General features: G+C 40.0%; 2 protein-coding genes across 2 annotated transcripts; one reads left to right on the top strand and one right to left on the bottom strand.

Moving 5' to 3' along the window:
• Positions 1–478: 478 nt before the first annotated feature.
• LOC109211724 (ubiquitin-conjugating enzyme E2-23 kDa-like) lies at positions 479–4266 on the bottom strand. Its single transcript, XM_019375292.1, has 6 exons — positions 4031–4266; positions 3833–3912; positions 3175–3289; positions 3024–3076; positions 2776–2904; positions 479–808 (listed from the first exon to the last, which is right to left on the bottom strand). Exons 1-6 carry the CDS (start codon positions 4072–4074, stop codon positions 678–680), a joined length of 552 nt encoding a protein of 183 aa, XP_019230837.1. The 5' UTR covers positions 4075–4266; the 3' UTR covers positions 479–677.
• Positions 4267–18048: 13782 nt separating this feature from the next.
• On the top strand, positions 18049–21655 carry LOC109211725 (nodulation protein H-like). Its single transcript, XM_019375293.1, has 6 exons — positions 18049–18434; positions 18538–18770; positions 18866–19124; positions 20321–20500; positions 20896–21051; positions 21166–21655. The coding sequence occupies exons 1-6, from the start codon at positions 18405–18407 to the stop codon at positions 21328–21330; spliced, it is 1023 nt and encodes a 340-aa protein (XP_019230838.1). The 5' UTR covers positions 18049–18404; the 3' UTR covers positions 21331–21655.
• The last annotated feature ends 1676 nt before the right edge of the window (positions 21656–23331 follow it).

Consider the following 23331-nt stretch of genomic DNA (forward strand, 5'->3'; position numbering starts at 1 on the left):
TGTTGATATTGCAGCACTTCATACTAGTTACTTATATAGGATGAAAGGTACACTCGTGAGGACTGTACCCAGATTCATTTAACTTATGGTTCACTTTTTGTATAGGAAAAATTTGTTGCTGAGAGACAGAGACAGAGACAGAGACATAACTTGCACTTTTGGATGTTCTATTTTGATTTTTCCTCTAAGAATGGTCATAAATCAGCTTCGAGGAGAAAACTAAAAAAATAGAAAAGTTCCATTAGATCCTATTTTACTATTTTCCGCAGAAATTAAATACAAAATCTAAACTATAAGTTGACTTTTGTAGTAGTTATAAGGCTTTATTTTTAATTGAAGTAAATTGCTTATAGCCTTTCCTATAGCTTTCTGGTCCACCATGTATTTTACAAGAAAGGCTTTTCCTCTCCATCCATTTCCTAATTATCCCCCACCCACCCCCCGGAAGACCCAAAAAGAAGGAAAGTAAGAACACAAATAACAGCAATATCAAGAACACAGAAATTAAAAGGTGAAATTATTTACATTGAAGCTAAAAACTAATAAACAAGGGGAACTTTGTTTTGCATCTTTCCCCAATGAATAGTCTGAACTTTGTAGTTCAACTTGATTTTAAACAGAACTAAGAACATCATTTACAGATACAGAAAGTGAATGAAGATCAACAGAGAGGATCATCATGGATCAACAGGGCCGGCAACTGCATCGTCAGCTGAATCATATTCAGCTTCACTTAACTCCTCATCACTTGACTTCTCCTCAGGGGCAGCTCCTACATCTTCAGGCTTGGCATATTTCTGACAATATTCTGGATGCAAGCACGTAAACGCCATATTAATACTATATCTTGAACTCTTCGGAAAATGCAAAATAGTTAACAATTTAATGTAAAGGTTCAACCTCCTAACATATTAATCACCACTTTTACCTATGGGACATGAGTATGAATGTAGAAAAGTTTCATGCATCATTAGAGAACGTAGAAAAATATCATGCATCATTAGAGAACGTAGAAAATTTTCGTGCATCATTAGAGAACGCAACGCTTAGATAGATATAACTTTCATCAAGATGCCAAATTTCTATTCAGCTAATCCACTTATCAAAAGAATATCTATTCAAGCTAATACTCTCAAGGGAGAATGACTTGTGACAATAACAGCATCAACTTCCATTTTTATGAGTAAAAGGTTCTTTTTCCTTCCTCCCGTTCTCTAATGGAACGGATACAAGAAAATCAGGAGCGACTGATGCTATCTGTTTAAGATTTTAAAAAAAAAAGTGAGATTGCTTAGATAATGCTCAAGGAGTATCTCATTTTCATCCCCTTCAACTTTTTTTTTTAAAAAGAAAGAAATAATCTCATGCCCTTCACTATTAAGTAGAAACTGTGGCATTAATTAGGACTTAAGGGTCATAACTTGCATCTTTTATATCCAGAAGCAAGGAATACTGCATTATGAAGTAAATCACATATAAGGAGAAGGCAAAAGCAGATGTTTATGGGTAAGCTGGAGACATTCACCAGTAAACAAGCATGTCAAATTTTAGCATTATGGCATGTCACACGCCTATACCATAAACATTATATTTAAAGGCTAAAAATAATAAGCTTTCTCCACTCAAGGCATTATTAAAACAATAAAATACATTAACCTTGCAACTTACGTTTCATCAATAGCCATGACAACGTATACGAGACACATCAAGATGCAGTCGGCCCATAAATTCTTACCAGTCATAGGTGAGAGAAAGGGTGGAAACTAATAAGCAAATAAAAATCCGTATAAAACAAGCACATCAATTTTAGGAAGTTGCACTTCCATATTCCATTGTTTTCTCCACTTTCAAACACAGAATAGTAAAGAAGAAGAGCATTTAGCCACTTGATCAAAGGAGAATATGCTCAACAAATAATGTCCAATTGGAATTGGACTAGCCTCTGTTTTTACACACCGAGATGGTTTTTCCTCACTGAAGAAAGTGAAGGCAGTTCTTAAGCCAATAGTTGGTGCATTTCTAGATGTCATTTGAGATGCTTCCATCATTAGACACCACAGACAATAGATTTGAATGAGGTTGTGCCTAAACAGCACACAGAATGGATGAATTTGTTTGCTTCTCCCAAACAGCACACAGAGTAAACCCTATTGTGAGAAGGTAAGAGATCTAACCAAGTTGAACATTATTCCTACATTTAATGGAATTCTTCATTGAATCAGAGTAAGTACGGACAAGGTTCCTAATACTATGCGCCCTGAATACAAAGGCTAGCCTTGCTTTAAGCAGTTCGTGGGGACAAAATTGATTCATGGGCCATTAACTTCCATCTGCTTGTAGTTCTCAGGCAATTGGCTCCTATATCCTTCCAGTGTAAACTAGTATCATTAACTAGTTTCAAGGCAACAGCAACTAACCTAAATTTCAATTCGAATATCAAATAGCTTCTACAGCTTAAATAAGGGAACTTCCTAATATTTGAAGCGTGTCGATTGAGATACCTCATCAGAACTTGCACTAAACATGAAAATGTTGACAGACGTTACTTATAGAATACGCTGTCTATAACAGAATGTAAATTATAGAGCAAATAGATATTGAGGAAATAACTCAAATTTCCAGAGAATTGACCAACCATTAAGATTGTGATTTTAAGCCTAATCTACTCCACCCCAAATAAGCGACCATGCATACACCTACAGACTGGCAAGAAATCCAATCCTCCCTTGGACCTGCAATTGGTTGAAGTAATATGAAAGCATTAGGAGTCAATACCTTTAACTCTTTGTTCATATGCAGCCCGGTCTCGCATCATTAGGGAAGCAGCCTCTCCATTCAACGGGTCTGATGGGTTTGGATACAAGAGAAGTTGTGGTAGAAACACCTCAAACACATTTACCAGATCTGCCATGTTGTTTAATACTAGATAAGTTTCTGATAATGATAATACTAGAAAAACTAATAAGAATTATCAAGCAAGTAGTATCTAATTCTGCTTTATAAGTGTTGTAATTTCAGATTACCAAACATGGGACTCCAAGTCTGATTGATAACATCTAAGCAAACTGAGCCAGACCTGAAAAATGATAATTAATGAAATTTTAGACTTCTCATTATAGAAAGGAGAACGATGAAATATCTATAGTTATAGCAATGAAGCATATCAGCACTGACATCTCATCAACATTTGGGTGGTAGATTTTGTTAATAAAACCGATGGACGGAGATTTATATGGGTAAGCATCAGGAAGTTCCACCCTTATCTTCCATACACCGCCGTGGTATGGACCTGCAAAAATCACCTCAAGTATCAGCAAAAACTGAAGAAAACGCCACATCCAAGACTACTTTTTTTCCAAAAAAGAAAATCAAATTGAATTCTACTAATTGCAAAGATGTAACTTGAAGACTCACTGGTGAAGAACCAGTCAGCAGATATATGCAAAAATAGCAACTAAAGTCCCAAATCCAAGAAGCCTAAGTGGATTTTAAGTGCCAAAAAACACAACTATTAACTAATTATAACAACAATTTCCTAATTCACTTTCACAAATAGCCCAACAGAAGCAAAAGATTAAATATCTGTGTGTACATTAATTAGCCAAGTTAATTTCCACTCTTTCTCGCATACCCCTTAAACAATTTTGATCAGGAACCATTACCTCACCAAAAGAAAACATCACCAGAAGATAAGAACAGCAATCCAATAAATAATTCACATGGTTCAATCAATAATCAGAAACCAAAAAAAAAAACTCTTAAGGAAAAAGCTAATAACTTAAATAAATAGGCAAAAAGAAAGACATTGAGAAAAGGGTAGAGCAGAATTTACTTTCAGTAGGTCCATGGAAATGCACATAAAACTCTTGCATGCCATCATTAATCATCTCCACCTTGTAATCGCTCATCATCCTAATTCAGTCAAGCAAAATAAACAGAAATTTAAAAAAGAATCAAACAAATAGAAACTCCAATTTTAACAACAACAATAAAAGATTAGTTTTTTAATAAGAACTGATTAGAGATTCACAATTTCATTAAGTCCATCTCACGGCGTTTGCTTGGAGAAGACATGGTTGCTTTTTTTCTCTTAGGATGATTCTAGAGAGAGAGAGGGGGGGAGAGAGAGAGAAGAAAAAAGAGTTCTTTGGACAAGTAGTAGTAAAAAGGTTTCAGACAAAAGAGAGAGGAAGAAGGAAGTAGAGATAATAATGATAATTTGTCCTATAAAATATTACTAGTACAAGTATTAAATTTGGAATTTTAAATCAAAATTAAGATTTCTGCAACTTTCAAGATTCTTCATCTATCTGCTTTTGTCACCTACCCATCTCCAATCCTATCCACATTTTCCCATATTATTCAAGCTTCATAATCTCATTCTTCTAAAATGTGTTGGACTAAAACAAACCAAAATTACTTTTAATATAGGTTGATATTGTGTATTTTGGATCAAATTCGTATGATTTTTCCAAAATAAACATTAAGAGTATTTAATATCTTATAAGTATATCATTTTTCTTTTATACTTTTCATGTGCGACTTTGTTCACATACTATGAGCTAATTTGGAGATTAAGGGTATATTATCCATATAATCTTGAGTGAATACGGTCATCGAAATCCAAAAGTTGTGTGTGCGTCTCTAAAGCTACTGATAAAGGTCGTAAATTTCGTATACACCCAAATACACTAAGTCGGGTGTATTGGTCAAAATCTGACCGCTGCGGTCGGCCTAATCGAGATCTCGTCCAAGCGACGAGATAGTGGAAGACGACATGGCTTGCTCCAAAACCCCGTACTCACAATACCCGCCATGACAAAGAACGACACTCAGGGAACGATGAAAGCGGACGTGGGGTGAAAGTGTATTGGCCCATAGTAAGGATTCCATAATTATATATAGGGAAGGAACCTTTCATTGGGGGGGGGGGGGGGGGGGGCTTTTGATCTTTTTCTCTCTCTTCCCTCTCTTTTGTAATCTTCTTAGCAAAAAGGAAGGCAAAGTGATCTTCTATGGAGGATGAAAAACAGTCATCTCCATCGATTAACAAAAGAAGAAATGAAAAATATCAATAAGATTGATCACCCCTATTTCATCCTATGTATTATTTTCTGGTTTGTTTATGGAAATATCAATAAGATTGATCACCCATATTTCACCTTATGCATTATTTTCTGATTTGTTTATGGATCTGGAGGTTATTATGTTTGACTAAGATTTACCTCTTCATCCTTCTCTAATTGATTTAACCAAAAAGATCTCGATAACTTTTGGTCAAACAATTTGGCGCCGTCTGTGGGGATTTCTTAGTGAAAACTTCCTAATCTCCTCCATATCAAAAACTGGAAACATGATCACCCACCGAGAGGAACGGTAAGCGAATCTCACGCGCCAACCTAGATCATGATGCTATATACAAGCAAAAGTTGCAACCAACATCATCCCCCGCACGCCGGGCAGCCCATGAACCAGTCAAAACAAGCCTAGCCCGCACAGGATAAAGGCACAAAAAAGAAGGGAAAGAGAACCGAATACGGTTACCAAACTCCGAAAACACCATCCCCATCAACTATCGAAGCGCCAAGCAGATCAAGTAACGCCACCGATCCACCTTCGTTCACCAACTCATCAGATCGGGATAAGGAGGATATCATCCTAACTGACCTTCTGCTGGTTGCCCAAACAAGAACGCAAGCGCAGCACGGGCGAGCAAGCAAGGAAACATCCCAACTGAAGAATGGGAAATTATTACGAAACTACCGAAATATCGTCCACCAGACGAACTCGACGCCTCGGAAGTGATACCCTTCAAATGATACTTCCTCTCCCTCACCAAAAAGGTGTCCCAAGAAAGCCTTCCTGGGGACTTAAAGATCGGGCCAACAAGGGGGAAACCCCTGAGGTCAAAGTGTAATTCATCATCCCATCCACCAATGACATCTCAAGACCGGAAAACGAAAAGGTTAGACAGAAAAACTCCAATATGTGTGTGAAACGAGTGTGAGCAAAGCAGCAACGTTTCCTGCTCTCCGATATCACGATCCCTGGTGCACGCAAAATTAAGCAAACTGGGACTCACCCAAGAAACGCAGAAGCTAAGCAAAAATGGGACTCCCTTCTTTTTTAGTTCTAGTTATGATATTTAATGCTATAGTTTTCTTGGTTCAATTCTTGCTTCCGTTGCTACAGGTTTTAAACATTGTCTTGTTAGAGGCTTATAGTTGTGAATCTTAGCTTCCTTATAGTTAACTGCATTTCCTATTCGGGGAAGTAACTTACATGGAAAACGCATGTTGTTCGTCAGTAATATCTTGTCCAGCTAGCGGATGTGCATGGTTATATTCTCACTTTCGCTGTTGATTCGATTTGCCATCTTTTTTAGTCATGCTCAGGATACGACTTGCTTTTATGGCTTAGCAACTTTATATGGACGTACTAGATTGCTATTGGTACAGATTCTAGAAGAAGAGATTCAGCTAGTAATATGTAAAGCTTTGGAAGAGATATCATCTGAAAAGCGGTATCAGGAGAAGTGCCTATTATTGTTGGTCATGCTTTACAGTTCTACGAAGAAAACAAGTCACAAGGGCAAGTGAACCCAATATTCTCCAGTAAAAACAAAATCGAGTACGCCGAGATTCACCTCAATATATGCACGAACAGTACGGCGACCTGCGGTTCTCCAAAATCCGACAGTGAAACGACGGGTTAATATTTCGACGAACGCTCGAAATGACACCCTTAAGGTCAAGGGCCTCCGCCAAAAAGCAAAGTTCGACCTCAATCGAACAACGACGGGTTAATATTTAGACGAAAGCTCGAAATCACACCCTTAAGGCCAAGGGCCTCCGCCAAAAAGCAGAGTTCGACCCCGATCGAACAATGACGGGTCAATATTTCGACGAAAGCTCGAAATTGTCACGACCCAAAATCCACAATAGATCGTGATGGCGCCGGACACCGTTGTCAGGCAAGCCAACCATAAATACTTAATTAAATTCTCATTTAAATAATTGTGAAAACTCTGATTTTCCTTCAATTTTACTAGTAAAAGATACTCATTTCAAATTAAATATGAAAGTCAAGAAATCAATACAAATTACCCCATAATCATCCCAGAACCCGGTGTCACAAGTGCATGAGCATTTACTAGGGAATAAAATAAAATACAGCAACTGTCCGGAATACAAGGTGGACAGAATTGAAATACAACACAATACTCTGAAGGAGACTCTACGGGCTGCGGGCCGTCTCGATAAGTGCAGCTCACCTAGGTCTCCGTACCAACCAAGCCGCTATGCCACTAAGCTGCTAGCCACACCTGAACCTGTGCAACAAAAATGCACAGCAGGTGTAGTATGAGTACGAAACAACGTGTACTCAGTAAGTATCCCGCCTAATCTTGAAGAAGTAGAGACTAGAGGTCGACTTCGACACTTACTAGTGGTCCAATAATGATACACAATTAATATAATAAAATCAAGGATTTTTATAAAGCATGGTTGTAACTCAACAGAATGAAACAAGTGATCAATTCCTTTATTCAAAGGGTAATTTCCAAATTTCGTTTTCATCAATTATACACTTATTTACAAGCCAGGGAGTGACAATATCAACTCCAATGAATTTCAAGACAAGCAATACAAGCATGCGCAACTCATGCCGAGGTCGTACGACCCGATCTAACAATATTTAATATGTGCACTGCCAGAGGGTCGAATGGCGCGAACCATAGATGCATCTATTACCCCGCTCGCGAATCATACATGCGACGCGGTCAAATGTAAATAAACAATCACCCTACTCGCGAATCATACATGCGACACAGGTACATATAGAAACACACATTTTTACAGCCAATCAAGACTTCATCAGGGAAACAATTATTCAAGGAGGTGTAGATTTCTCTTTTACAAGTCAAGAAAATGAAGTTTAACTCTTTTAAAACGTGATACATAAGAAAGACGAACTCTGGAAGGGACTACTCCACTCACGCAGCTAATATGAACTTTCCTCAGAAAATGGAAACAAAACACACAGAATAGAATGTAAGGGACTGTAATCATCATCACACTGTTGCGGCGTGCAACCCGATCCAAACAACATACCCATGGCGGCGTGCCACCCGATCCACACATAAAATTCACATAAGGAGATACACATCGAGTTAAATTGCTCATTACAACACAATACCGAATATCGGCGACAAGCACGCTAAGTGCATAATACCATCCCTGAGGGGACATATAGCGCCATAAGCTAACAAACTCAAGCACAACTGAGGTACGATAAATGTTCTGAAACTAAAGAGCCATCCTGTTCACATAACACTATCGCTACGTGGAACCTCAACACATAAGAAATTTACCAAGCCGTTTCGCAACTCACACGGCACAATATAGCATTACATGAAATTGCCGACGACGAAATAACATCCAACGCCCGAATACTCCTCCATAAGGAGAGCTATGCTGAAATGAACACATTCGGCCTGATATAGAGCCCATATTCATATTTAAATCCTTCTACAGACCTCAAACCAATCCTGATCGTACCGAACCAGGACAATAATCTTTTTTGGGTCCATAATAACCCATTTTTCCCATAACACGCAAGAATAACCATCATAACCGAAGTAATCATCTACAGTCCACCACCCAATAAACCGAGTGCCCGCCAGGCATAAATTCTCAAATTAACGATATCACCACAATCTTCATACTTGGTTTCATTCTCCAATCAATCAAGTGACTACATGCCACACTTATACAATCTTCTCGTGGGACACTCCCCTACGAACTTCCGTATCAGATAACAAGTCTGCACATCCATACCATCGGCTGCACCAACGCTGAAAAACGATCAAGAATCCATAACGAGGATGCAAAGCCTCTTTCACAAAACACCGATCCAGGTGACGCTGAAGACAATGCCAGCTTACTCTAAACATTCAAATCCCTTTCAGGCTCATCCGAGCTCGTGACGTCCTTGTCAAGGCCAAACCGCAACCTCGTTCCTCACCCTCAAATTCCACACCACTCACGGCACCTAACATGCCAACATGCGATAGTACAAGAATTTCATCACCACTCCTGAACTACTAACATGGTAAGCACTTACTCATTCCAAGAGAACCATAACAACACACGAGCGAATTCTCGCAACCGCAGAAGATGCAATTCTTCAAGTAGTAGTCTAAGCCACCATAGACCTTCCGGGATCCGCCTACACATAACAGGCCATAATACTAGAATACTTTCGAATAAAATCAATTATGGCGGTCGACAAGCCTCACACGTACCATCACAAATCACTTGCATACTTTAATCACACTGAAGGAACTGACCACTGCCACCAATATGCCAATTCAACTATGGCTAACCAATTCAACCTCTTCAAATTTATCCTTAATTGCCTTAAAATAATAATATCTTCCTTCAACACATAACACACTCAACCCGCACTCATCCCGAGTGGCCTTGTAACACGAGACCATGTTGTCTCAAATCCCATGAACCACCTCATACCTTCCTTGTGCGCATATTCGCATCCCGACTGGTACATCCATTCTGATAATTCCCCTGCGAATCCTAAGTCCTTTTTCTCCCTTTCCTCCCAATGCTGCACTGCAAGTCAAAACATCATAGAACATTCTACGTCTCTTATCATAAACTGCTTTGCAAGCTCGATTCTTAAACATACCGCGGGCTTGAATCCTTAGGCACCACATTTTAACCTGTGAATTCACTAGTACCGTTGTTGAGAGTCACCCACTCTGGCATGGTCCCGAATATAATCAACTGCAAGGCTCCGCTAGCACGTGGCCACCCTCTCAAAGAAGCACCCGGCCGAATCACCTTCCTTGCAAGTCACTTCTACGTGAAGCATAACTCCTGAGTCTTCCCAGCCTGAACATGAATTGATGATGCCAATTATAGAACACATTCTTCAATTCCTTTGCATCAAGTTACTAATGATGTTCTTTTTCCTTAGACGAAACAACTTACCAATACGCCGATAACCTGAAACCTCACAAGAAAATAATCATACAACCCCATCGTAGGCAGTGGGACTCTCCCACTTAGCTTGAAGCCACCATTACACGACCTTGGAATCCACCAAGATCCTTTATCTCTTATTGACATGACCTTGCGCAATTAAACCGCCAGATTCCCCGAAATCCTTCCTTTAGCCTTTCATGAACACTCTGAATCTCTAGCAACATTCACATATTAGACCTCTTACCGGATAGTTAATAAAATCCTTCGCCGACGCTTTGCTAACCACGCGACCGCTGATCTGCTCATAGGAGATATCCCCAAATGTGGAGACTATGCGCCGACATCTTCCAATGTCGCTGCACAGTGTATAATTACTACGACATCCATAACCTCATCTTGAGCACGTGCTCATCCACCCGCTGCACAAGTCCATTTACTCATCGTGGACATTAACTAAATGTGCGACAATATCTTCCAATTCAAAGTTATGTTGTATCCTTCTTCATATCAAGCAGCTCCTTTCCGTCATATCAAATCTCCCGCCGTTATGCTAGACAATATTTCCAATTAAGCTCGCAGACCCAATCACCGTCCGCTAAAAATTTCCCCCAAATCACTCCAAACTTTCCTCAAGGGTGTAGTCATCCTGCCACTGAATCCACGTGCTGCTCTACCACTCTCCCACTTTGGCCAAACCCTCTTCTTTACTAGAAATTTAACCACCGCATGACACTTTCCACACGTCCTTCCTCATCCTTTGTTGCTCAGCTGATGCCTTAGATCAAAATCTATTTTGGTAGCACTTGAACCAATAGACCGCTACTAACTTCTAACCCTTTCCGAAGATCATCTTTCTCGAGCCGTCAGTATTAGAAATGCACATTCAATCCTGAGCCACCGCACCCCGCGATCTCTGACAGCCGCTTCTCCAATACTATCTTACAATATCCTACCCCAAAGGCGAATTGTAGAAGGTCTTAACACCGACGAACTTAGTACATTCAACAAGGACAACGGCACCTCATCACAGATGAAAATTCCACCACGCTCACAAATACCAAGCCTTGTTACTCCATCAACCCAAACCTGAACATTCTTAGCCCGACTGCCTTTCCCCTAACGGAAATAAAATACCGAATCTCTAAATCATGCACTGAGTAAACCTCCATTCGAGTCATTCACTGCCCTGATACGTAGGCAAGCATCCTACCATCACATCAATAATGCACGACAACCATTTATCAGTACCATGGCAACTTGTGCCTAGCCTTAGAGATCCCGGAAGTACGACCACAGAGCTGAAACGACAGAATATCCTTCCACAAGGCGACGCCCATAGTCAAATCTACTACGCCGGGAGAAGCATCCCGCACCACCTCTGTAGTACCTTTAAAGTTTCTCAATTCCTGATTTATAATAAGCGCTTCACGTCGCATAAGATCGATTGGGAAGGAAACAAAGGCATAAGCCTCAAAGGAATCAAACCGCACGATAAGGAATCAAGAAGGGAAGTACTCCTAACAGCCCTGTAGCCTCCCAAAGATAAGTACAGACGTCTCTGTACCGATCCGCGAGACTCTACTAGGCTTGCTCATGACTCGTGAGACCTAAGGGAACCTAGTGCTCTGATACCATGTTGTTACGACCCAAAATCCAAAATGGGTCGTGATGGCGTCGGACACTGTTGTCAGGCAAGCCAACCATAAATACTTAATTAAATTCTCATTCAAATAATTGTGAAAACTCTGATTTTCCTTCAATTTTACTAGTAAAAGATACTCATTTCAAATTAAATATGAAAGTCAAGAAATCAATACAAATTACCCTATAATCATCCCAGTACTCGGTGTCACAAGTGCATGAGCATTTACTAGGGAATAAAATAAAATACAACAACTATCCGGAATACAAGGTGGACAGAAATGAAAATACAGCACAAAACTCTAAAGGAGACTCTACGGGCTGTGGGCCGTCTCGATAAGTGCAGCTCACCTAGGTCTCCGTACCAACCATGCCGCTATGCCACTAAGCTGCTAGCCACACCTGAACCTGTGCAACAAAAATGCACAGCAGGTGTAGTATGAGTACGAAACAATGTGTACTCAGTATGTATCTCGCCTAATCTCGAAGAACTAGAGACGAGAGGTCGACTTCGACACTTACTAGTGGTCCAATAATGATACACAATTAATATAATAAATCAAGGATTTTTATAAAGCATGGTTGTAACTCAACAGAATGAAACAAGTGATCAATTCCTTTATTCAAAGGGTAATTTCCAAATTTCGTTTTCATCAAATATACACTTATTCACAAGTCGGGGAGTGACAATATCAACTCCAATGAATTTCAAGACAAGCAATACAAGCATGCGCAACTTATGTCGAGGTTGTACGACCCGATCTAACAATGTTTAAAATGTGCACTGCCAGAGGGTCGAATGGCGCGAACCATAGATACATTTATTACCCCGCTCACGAATCATACATGCGACGCGGTCAAATGAAATAAACAATCACCCTGCTTGCGAATCATATATGTGATGCAGGTACACATAGAAACACACATTTTTACAGTTAATCAAGACTTCATCAGGGAAACAATTATTCAAGGAGGCGTAAATTTCTCTTTTACAAGTCAAGAAAATGAAGTTAACTCTTTTAGAAAGTCATTTGCCACTTCGATATGATTTAAGAAATATAAACTAACAATAAGGTTACAAGTATTACAAGTAAAGCATGTTTTTTGGGTCCTAGACTACCCGGACATAAGCATAATAGTAGCTACGCACGGACTCTCGTCACCTCGTGCGTACGTAGCCCCCACAATTAACAGCACGTATTCGATTAATTCACCTTTGGGGACAATTCCCTCTTACAAGGTTAGAAAGGAGACTCACCTCGCTTCGAAGTTCCATAACCGGCATTCCACGCCCTTCCGAAGACTCAAATCGATACACAATGCTCCAAAACTAGCCAATAATGATGCAAATCCATTAATATATGCTCAATTACTCCTGATGATCCAATTTATAATAATTCCTAACCCCGATCGAAAAGTTGACAAAAACGCCCTCGGGCCCACGTGCCCAGATTTCAAAATTTTTCGAAGATAAAGTTTGCCCATAACCTCACGAAATCAAATATAGAATTTACTCTCAATTTCATGCCCAAAATCGTGGTCAAAATCCAAGAATACTAAATTTCTAGGTTTTTCCTCAAACCCCAAGTTTTCCACTAATTTCCATGTTCAAATCCATATCTAAATCATGTATTTAACTTGTAATGAGCGGGAACAACTTACCTTGAGATACTTGAAGAACATTTCCCCTTGAAGCTCTCCAAAATTGCCCCCACCAAATGAAAATGGGAGAAAAATGACCATCTCCCGATTTTAAAAGAACACACTGCCTCCAGCCTTTCCGTACCTGCGGTCAATTGACCGCTTCTGCGGTTCCGCAGGTGCCGCCCCACTAACGCATCTGCGGTCCTTCCCAGGCCCCCTATTTCCGCTTCAGCGCTCCTCCTTCCGCAGCTGCGGTCCCGCTTCTGCGGTGACTTGACCGCATCTGCGGTCCCAACCTTCTCCCTTCTCAACCGCATCTCTGCTCCTTTGGCCGCTTCTGCGGCTCCGCACCTGCGGCCAAAACCTCGCAGGTGCGGTTACACCAGATACCAGCTGCTGAAGCCCTTCTTCAAACTCCAAATTTGGTCTGTTAACCATCCGGAATCCACCCGAGGCCCCCGGGACCCCAACCAATCATGCCAACCAGTCCCAAAACATAATGCGGACCTGCTCGAGGCCTCAAATCACATCAAACAATGCCGAAATCACGAATCACACCTCAATTCGAACTTTATGAACTTTAGAACTTCAAACTTCTACATTCGATGCCGAAACATATCAAATCACATCCGATTGACCTCAAATTTTGCACACAAGCCATATTCAACATTACGGACCTACTCCAACTTCCAGAATCGGAATCCGACCCCGATATCAAAAAGTCCACTTCCGGTCAAACTTCTCGAAAACCTTCAAATTTCTATCTTTAGCCAAATGACTCCAAAACGACCTACAGACCTCCGAATTCACTTCCAATCGTGCTCCTAATACCATAATTACCATACGGAGTTATTCCCATACTCGGAATCCCAAACGGACATCGATAACACTGAAATGCACTTCGACCCAAATTTATGAAATTTTTCCAAAATGCTAACTTCCACAATAGGCGGCAAAACGCTCCCAGGTCACCCAAAACCTGATCCGGGCATACGCCCAAGTCCAATATCATCATACGAACCTGCTGGAACCTTCAAATCCCGATTCGGAGGTCGTTTACTCTAAAATCCAATCTTAGTCAATTCTTTCAACTTAAAGCTTCCGAAATGAGAATTCTCTTTCCAAATCAACTCCGAACTTCCCATAATTCAATTCCGACCATGCGCACAAGTCATAATACCTGAAATGAAGCGGCTCGTGGCCTCAAACTGCTGAACGACGCGCTAGAGCTCCAAACGACCGATCGGGTCGTTACAGAAATCACACCCTTAAGGCCAAGGGCCTCCGCCGAAAAGCAGAGTTGACCTCGATCGAACAGCAACGAGTAAATATTTCAATGAAAGCTCGAAATAACACCCTTAAGGCCAAGGGCCTCCGCCAAAAAGCAGAGTTCGACCTCGGTCGAACAACGACGGGCTAATATTTCGACGAAAGCTCGAAATCACACCCTTAAGGCCAAGGGCTTCCACCAAAAAGAAGAGTTCGACCTCGATCGAACAACGACGGGTTAATATTTCGACGAACACCCGAAATGACACCCTTAAGGCCAAAGGCCTCTGTCAAAAAGAAGAGTTCGACCTTGATCGAACAACGACGGGTCAGCATTTCAACGTGAATTCGAAATGATACCCCTAAGATCGAAAGCCATCGCCGAAGAAAACTGGGACTCGCGATGGGATGATACTTTGATATAAGATCGAAAATAAAATCCCTACGGCTAAGGCCGCTATTAGAAAAGGAATCCGATACCATTCGGACGTTGATAGGTTAGCATCTCGACACAAGGTGACAAGCACCGTCTCGTCGGCTAAAGCCGTCACCAAGGTTCTACTCAACTCGAGTGACCTTGAAGTCCCCTAAGGAGTGGGAGGTCAACATGAAAAAACCTTCTTTACATTAAAATTACGAAGAGCAAAATAGGAAAAGGAGTGCAGAAGACATGTAACAATGATAAATCCTCTTCATACAAAGCTACTGCGCAAACAGCCGCAAATTACCTACAGCTAAAACCAACGGAGTCCAAGAAAAGAACGATAAACAATAATAAAAAGAAGAAAAATAAAGATAGCAATTCTTTCAATCGGCACCATCTCCAAGAGATCCTCCCTCATCACCCGCACCCTCATCAGCTTCCGGCGTTGCAGAGTCATATCCACAGTTAACACGAGCCTCTCGCGTCTTCGCCCGTGCTCCTTCATATACGGCCTCAGTAACGCTACCCGACTCCCACAAACCCTTGTAGATGTCCTGCTGGGCTTCAGCATGAACCCAAAGCTCGTGCAAATGACGAGGGACAGTGTTGGAGGAGGATTCGACTTGAGCCAACAGTTGCTCCTTTTCGGCCTCAAGAGCAGCGACCCGATCCCCTAGGATCGATGCCTCTCGGTCGATCTCATCGATGCGCTCCTCAAGCCTCGCTTCCCTCAGTGTGGCCGTCACCCTCTCCGATTCCTGCTCAGATTGGAGGACGCGAATGGTATTCTCTAAGGCCGCAGCCCTCGCCAAAGCCGATGACCAAGCACTCTCAATATTTTCCAAGCCGACAACTTTTCTCTCCAACTCGACAACTTCCCCATCCCCTCCGCACTCATCGCCTCGACCGTGATAAGCTTCTCGAAGATATTCGCACTCTGCAACAACCCCTTTGCCCAGCTCGAGCTCTTCGTCCTTTGCACGAAGTTGCTCCTCGAGTGCATTACTTCTACGGATAGCCTCCATCAGTTGCTGATCCCTCTTCTCCAGCTCCTCGCCGAGGGATCGAGCATTAGGGTTCGCCTTCAGCCGCTCGTGCATCTCGCGGCACTTGTCGTGATAGCGCCGATAATTCCCCAACATCGTCAAAAAAATCTTGGCCCGAGTATCAGCCCTGCGAACACTTTCAATCTCCACCATATACGTCTGAAAAAACAAAAAAAAAAACAGGCTAAGGCCAGGCCATCAAGAAAAACGGAAGGAACATGAAAGGAAAGTGAAACGTACTCTCAAGCCCATAGCGGCCACTTCGTGCATCAAATCAATATCAGGAACGTTCCGAAGAGCCTCGCTCTCGGTGGCGGAGCATAAGAGGTCAAACTGCGGCACCAGGTCCTCCGTATCTCCCAGAAGGTTGATATCCGACAGAATCTCAAGAATACGGGACGACCCTCTCGCCCGAACGACCGAATGAGTAAGACCCTCCTTAAACATCCTAACATCATCGGGATCAAGATCAGACTCGGATTTGTAGTCGTCGACCACGACACCCTTTCCTCTTTCTGCGGCCGAGGAAGAAGCACGACCAGGTACCGAGGACGAAGGCCCGTCTGAAGTAGTAGCAGCGGCCTCAGAAATTTGACCCCCCGTCATGGCCGGTGGCAGATTAATAACAGCGGCGGGAATCTCCATCGATAGGTCAGACACAACAGTTGGCATCGTCTCTATGGGCGGAACGACACTAACTCCCGCCTCAGATCCCGTCAAGGGAAGGTCTTCCTCTAAATGTATCACGGCTGAAGGAGCCGTTTCGAACTCCACTCGCCGCCTCTTTGATGGCCCCTTCCTTTCCTCGGCATGGGAAGATTTCCTCACTGGGGAGGCGACAGGGGCTGAAATCTCAGGACGAGGGGTAACCTTCGCGTGTATCGGCGTAGCCATAGATTCGACTGAAGCGGCCCTCGACGGCGGCCGGGTAGTAGATACCGAAGCAGGGAGAGCGGAGGAGGCAGGTTGACGAAAAGCTAACGGAGGAGCTCTATCTCTCCGCACTCTGCCTGGAATCGACAAACATCACATATGAAACCAAGTAAAAAGAGAAGGAGAAGGAATAGCAAACAGAGATGGTATTACTCACCAGTAAGGGGCTTGCGTCCATATCTCTCATAGAACGACGACCATGTACGGACACCCGCCGTATGAGGAAGAATGGCGCTCACCCATTCGCGGATACCATCAACAGGTGCAGGAGGTAGCTCCGCGGCTGTAAAAACACAGTTTAGTACTACCCAACAGAAAGTAGTCAAACATCATTCCGACAGAAAGCATAGAAACTTACGGGCGAAGTTCCATCTCTCAGGGAACCCCGTAGGATCCGCCACAAGATGTTCGGTCCGTACATAAAAATAATTCTCATTTGAGACGGTAGAAAGTACATTATTATGATATGAGGGGGGAAAGGAAAGAAAGCAAAAAGGAAAAAAAAGTTGTATTGACAAAGTGTCCATCTACAACCAAAGGATGTGGTCGTGCAGGGGATGAGGTTGCTCTTCCTTTAATTAGAGGTTTCGGGTTCGATACCTTGGTATGGAAAAATTCTTGATAGGGACTGCTTCCTTCGAATGAGTCCCTACGCGATATGAATTCGGATATAGTCGAGCTCTAATGCGAATACTGAACACGTGGCGGAAAAAAAAAACGACAAAGTGTCCATCTTGTTTTACGTTTACCTTTTTATTTAATTACATCAAAGGAGGTGGCGGGGAAGAGGGAAGAAAATAGTAAAATACTACACTACCGATTGGATTTAAACTCTACATTTCATGATCTCAACACTAAAATGCGGAAACCTTGCTGAGTGAACTACCTTTCAACCCCGTCTTGTTTTACCTTATTAACTCATCCTCGCCTAGGCAACGCGACCGACATTAAACAAGTCACATACTTCTAATTAAATTAGCTCTAACCTTTTGTCTTTTGACACATTTTCTTAGGACAACTGTCATAACACAAACACGCTTTTCTTTGTCACCTTTGAAAATGGGTGACAACTACCAGCCAAGAAAAAAAAAATAATAATAATTCCCCGCCACCTCGGTTCCTCCAAAGAAAAACATTAGTTTGATTATTGGGAAGAACAAGAAAATTTAGTGATTAAAATAAAGCATGAGAGAGACAACAAAAAGATTCCATATTTATATATGAATTTCATCTAACATTAAAGTTTTCACTGTCACCATTGTTACTATTTTATACTACTAAGTACTTTACATATGTTATGATTTTTCAAGATTTGAATCTTTCTAAGTTCAGACCATTTCTTTCTCCTTATTTTTCTCTAAACTTTTGAAGGTAGATAACCAATATTTAGAAACCAAACTACAAAACCCAAATCTTTTTCTACTTCTTTTTCCTCTACTTTTTATGGAGATTCTGAAATTATGGAAGCCTCAGGTTAGCTTCTCTTTTCAAGAACTGCAGTTTCTCATTAAGTTCTATGATCCAATTTAATACAAAAAATAACTTCTTGGTGATTTGTGTTCTTTTTTTTTTTCAGGATTTATTTGTCATAAAGACATCTAAGCAATCGCTAAGGGTGGTACTTGTAGTATTTGCAGTGGTTTGTGGAATTTATATTTTCTCAATGTGTATAAACCAAACAAGTAATTATCTTTCACAAGCTAATTCACTAAGCATCCATGTGATTAATCGGCATAATTGTCATTATCCTGTTTTTCAACAAGAAGCTATCCATTACTTGCATTTTCCAAAGCCTCAAACTTTTAACAGGTAGCTGCAAATATATATAAATATCCTTCTTATGGTTTTAGTACAACTTAGATGATTGAAGAAAATTAATTGACATGTTTTTGATTGAATTATAGGAAGGAATGTGCGTGCAATCCTGTTCGATTTTTCGCGATTTTGTCGATGCAGAGATCAGGGAGTGGATGGTTTGAGACATTGCTAAATAGTCATATAAATGTGAGCTCCAATGGAGAAATCTTTGGTGCTAAGTCAAGAAGGACTAATGCTTCAGTAGTATTGGAAATTATGGATAAAGTCTTTAATCTTGATTGGTATAGCAGTTCATCCAAGAATGAGTGCTCTGCTGCTGTTGGATTTAAGTGGATGCTTAATCAGGTAAGTGACACTATTTCAAATCTACAGTTGGAAACTCTAAGTGTGTTGGAGACATCATTAAGTAGATAAAATTGTACTTTTCTCTAGCAGCTTAAGCTTTTAGACGAGTGGGATACATAAATATGGAATTAGATTAGGTTGAGGTCCTGGATACAAGTCTCGTCGCCACACATTATCATAAACAAAGATTAAGCTTTTAGACGAGTTGATCAAACAATGTCCTTTCTCTAACAGTTAAGCTTTTAAGACGAGTTAATCACACATTCAACAGAGTAAAAAGAAGTAGAAAACGAATGAAATATCTTGGTGAAACACAATGCATGATTAAATGAAATTATTGTTAGGACCGAAATAAGTTAGGTGTCATGCGGAAGCTAGTAAAGCATACTTGAACGACGATAAATCAGACAACAGAAGAGAAATATACCAAAAGAGACAAACAATTAACGTGGTTCAGTCAATTGATCTACGTCTACGACGGAGATGAGCAGTCCACTATATAAAAGAGAGTACAAAATATCGAGAGAACAACCTCTCAAAGAGGCAAATACAAGTGACACATTAACACTTGTCCGAAAAGTTCTCCCCTAAACAAGACTCTCAAACCTCATATGGCTACATTGTGGATGCTGATGAATGAGAAGGATCCTCAATTTATTTCCTAAAAGAAAATATGAGAGATTTATAATTTCCTTCTACAAGAAGGAAAACCCAATTATGGTAAATATATTGTACTTTTCTTCAGGAGATAAGAAATCTAATTATAGTAAGAAAATCATGACAAACACCTAATAATTATATCACAATCATGATACAAGGATAGCCCTTAAATAGCTACCTTTTGCTTGTGGTAATAGAGGGCTCTTGGCTTAATCTGCTTGTGGTTCCAGTTAAGCTTCTCCGGTTTGTGAGATTAATTAATTGGATACTTGAGACTCATAATCTTGTTTTGGAACTGTGGAAACAGTTTCTTGCAAAAATGTAGGGTAAGACTGCGATAATCCGGTCCTTCCCTGAACCTCGCGCATAGCGGGAGTTTAGTGTACCGGACTGCCTTTTTTTAATACTATAATAGAAATAAAGGCAGGATTACTTTCACAAATCTCACTGATAAACTCTATATTAGTAGTATTTTCATTAGTTGATAACTTCCAAAACTGCTAGATGTTGCTCAACTTTTTTATTTAAACTTGAAGGGAGCTTTCGAGTATCATGAGGAGATAGTGGATTACTTCAACAGAAGAGGTGTTTCTGCAATATTTCTATTCAGAAGAAATCTGCTACGCAGACTGATCTCTCAACTTGCTAATTCCTATGACAAGGATACTAAACCATTGAATGGAACACACAAATCCCACGTCCATTCTCCATATGAGGTCCTTCATTCCCCCACTCTAACGGTCTATTTGGCACGACGCAAGTCATTTTTCATGAAAATGTTTTCGATGAGGAAGTCATTTTCTGGTGTTTGATTAACAAAATCAAAATGGTAAAATGACTTCTCTCAATTATGATGACGCTCCAACTAACACTTTGACAATAATATTAATCTATAGTACCCAAAATTTTCATTAGAACACTCTCCGATTTGCTAATATTACGATATTCTTTCTCCAGAAAATATTTTTCGCTCACCAACCAAACACTGAAAACATTTTCCATGAAAAAGAACATATTGTTTCCATGAAAAATGACCTTCGTCGTAGCAAAAACACAAGCATTCAATGAAGTTCCTCAGGTTTCTAACTTGATGTTTCTAAACCTGTTTCAGGCTGAAGTATTGGCAAAATACAAGCCAGTGGTGAATATGACATTACTAATACCAAATTTGAGGCATGCAGAGAGGAAGGCTGCTAAAGCTTTGGAATGCTTTAAGAGCACTCGACACATTGTTCTTTACTACGAAGATATAGTCCAAAATCGCACTGTAAAGCTCCTTACTAGTTTGAAATTGAGGCGTACTTTGATTAATTATCTTAAACTTGACATATTACACAAGTTTGATGAATAACAGCAATATTTTGTCTATTTGTTTGTGCAGAAACTAGCTGATGTCCAAGAGTTTCTAGGGCTGCCTCAAAGAGAACTCAAAAGTGGTCAGGTTAAGATACATAGTGGCCCTCTGTCCCAACAAATACAGAATTGGGATGATGTGAAGAAAAAGCTCAAGGGAACACCCTATGAGACATTTCTTAATGCAGACTAACTATACTACTATATATAGTAATACCAAAGACAACACCTTCTATTAAAATAGATTGGCTATGAAGGTTCCGCGCAGTCAGAAATTAATACAGATGAAAAGGACTTCAACAATTTCTCATTCTCTGGCAGACGTCTCAGTAGAATTCGAATCCAGATGAAGTTTTGACCATCTATCATAGAGAAAAGAACGACGGGATCTTGTTGGACATATATATACATTGATTTGTTCTCTAATTCCAGCCCAGTTCTATCTTGTAAATAACAGCCTCAATTATCAAATTCGGAAGAAATACTCGTCACATTGCTTGTAGGACATTTTTGTTTCTTATTCAATATCTTGAAAGTTAAACGAGGTAAGTGTTAGACCATGCGCAGCGGAAGCAAGCATACAAACCAGGTATCAAATACATGTAAACTAGACAACCAACAATAACGAGATTAGAAGCACTAACCTCTTGAAGTAGTTGCACAAACCTTCCAAACAGCAAGAGTCCAGGGCTGCAGTCTTCTGCTTTTGCCTAGTAAAACCTTAGACGATTTTGCTCTTGGGTGGGCAAGAACAATACAACTGAAAAGGTGAGTTATTAGGTGAAACTAGTCTGAAATTAAGCCACAATAGGGGCTCAAAAACGTGTAGGATTCTGCAAGTAGAATCCTACTCTAACTCAAAAGGATAACTTTTCTCCCAAGCTACTTTTTACCCAAGTCTGTCCAGGTTTTTACTAGGTATAGCAGGGACCACAGAAATAATAAGAGGCTACTAATTATAGTATTAATTCGAAATTAGCATGAATTAATTCTTACTATAATTAATTGCAATGTATTCCACTAAAAAACTGCAATTGAACTCCTCAATATGAATTTCGAAAATTCATTAACACTTATTTTAACTCCCCATGTTAAGATTTCAAATACCAGTTAATTAAATTAAATCACTGAAAATTTAATTCAATTAACTAATTAAGTCCTTTATAATTCCGCTTAAACTATTTCATGTGACGGATACAAAATCCACCGGCCGGGTTTTCACATGAAAACTTATAGGTTTACATAAAGGGGTATCATCAAACCCAAAACCGAGTCATGGATTCTATCAACTAATTATTATTCACAAATGTTATTCGTTATTGTCCAATCTATTAGGCATATACTAACTCTAAATAGAGTCGTACCTTTTGATAAATCAAACAATAAACAAATAACATTGATCATAATAATTATATCAAGATTAGGTGTATAAGCTCATTTAATAAATTAGAGAAAATATTTTATATATTCAGTACAAAAATATCTTTTCTCTACTTGGTCCGTTCAATATACACTGAGTATACTAGCACAAGAAGTTGGAGTAAAACTACTCCCATAATCAAGACAAATTATACGATAATCTTGTGCTACAATCATCAAGATATTTTGTCCAACAATATCTTTGATTGTGAACATAGTTTATTAATTATGAGAACCAACAATTTAATCTTCTGTGCATGAGCTAAGACTCCATACACTAAATTGTCTACTACATAACTAAAAGGACACACGTGTAACAAATGATCTATTTAAAATAGCACTTTATTGAATTGAATAAATTAAATAAACAATTGTTCCATCAAGAATAGAATATAATATTATGTCTAAACCGCATGGTTAATAGTATATCCCAACAGTAAGAAGATCTCAAGCAGGGGTGGAGTACGACATACAGGTTCACGTGAACCCAGTATATGTGTTTAAAATATCACTAGATATCTATAAATATTTGACTGTGAACCCAATTATGATTATAAATTTATTTATAATTATCATAGGAACCCATAAACTACAAATCCTGAAATCACCTCTGATTTCTCAAGAATCTCCAACAATCAGACATGGAATTATCCTGAATGGTCACCAAAATGCAGGCTTTTGATCAATGTAGAAAAAGAATGTATTTCTTTTTATTGAGCAAACACGTAAGATACTACTTTGGTTCAATAGGATTAAAGTTGTTTAAGATGCCAAC

The sequence above is a fragment of the Nicotiana attenuata genome, unplaced genomic scaffold (genome assembly GCF_001879085.1).
Source record: "Nicotiana attenuata strain UT unplaced genomic scaffold, NIATTr2, whole genome shotgun sequence".
NCBI classification, from domain to species: domain Eukaryota; kingdom Viridiplantae; phylum Streptophyta; class Magnoliopsida; order Solanales; family Solanaceae; genus Nicotiana; species Nicotiana attenuata.

What these genes read in the sequence shown, in the direction of transcription:
- LOC109211725 (XM_019375293.1), top strand. Translation starts at nt 18,405, where the DNA reads ATGGAGATTCTGAAATTATGGAAGCCTCAG. An exon ending in TGAAATTATGGAAGCCTCAG is followed by an intron (nt 18,435 to 18,537) that starts GTTAGCTTCTCT and finishes TTTTTTTTTCAG; the next exon opens with GATTTATTTGTCATAAAGAC. An exon ending in ACGTCCATTCTCCATATGAG is followed by an intron (nt 20,501 to 20,895) that starts GTCCTTCATTCC and finishes AACCTGTTTCAG; the next exon opens with GCTGAAGTATTGGCAAAATA.
- LOC109211724 (XM_019375292.1), bottom strand. Translation starts at nt 4,074, where the DNA reads ATGTCTTCTCCAAGCAAACGCCGTGAGATGGACTTAATGAAATT. An exon ending in CACCCAAATGTTGATGAGAT is followed by an intron (nt 3,077 to 3,174) that starts GTCAGTGCTGAT and finishes ATCATTTTTCAG; the next exon opens with GTCTGGCTCAGTTTGCTTAG. An exon ending in ATATGAACAAAGAGTTAAAG is followed by an intron (nt 809 to 2,775) that starts GTATTGACTCCT and finishes GCTTGCATCCAG; the next exon opens with AATATTGTCAGAAATATGCC.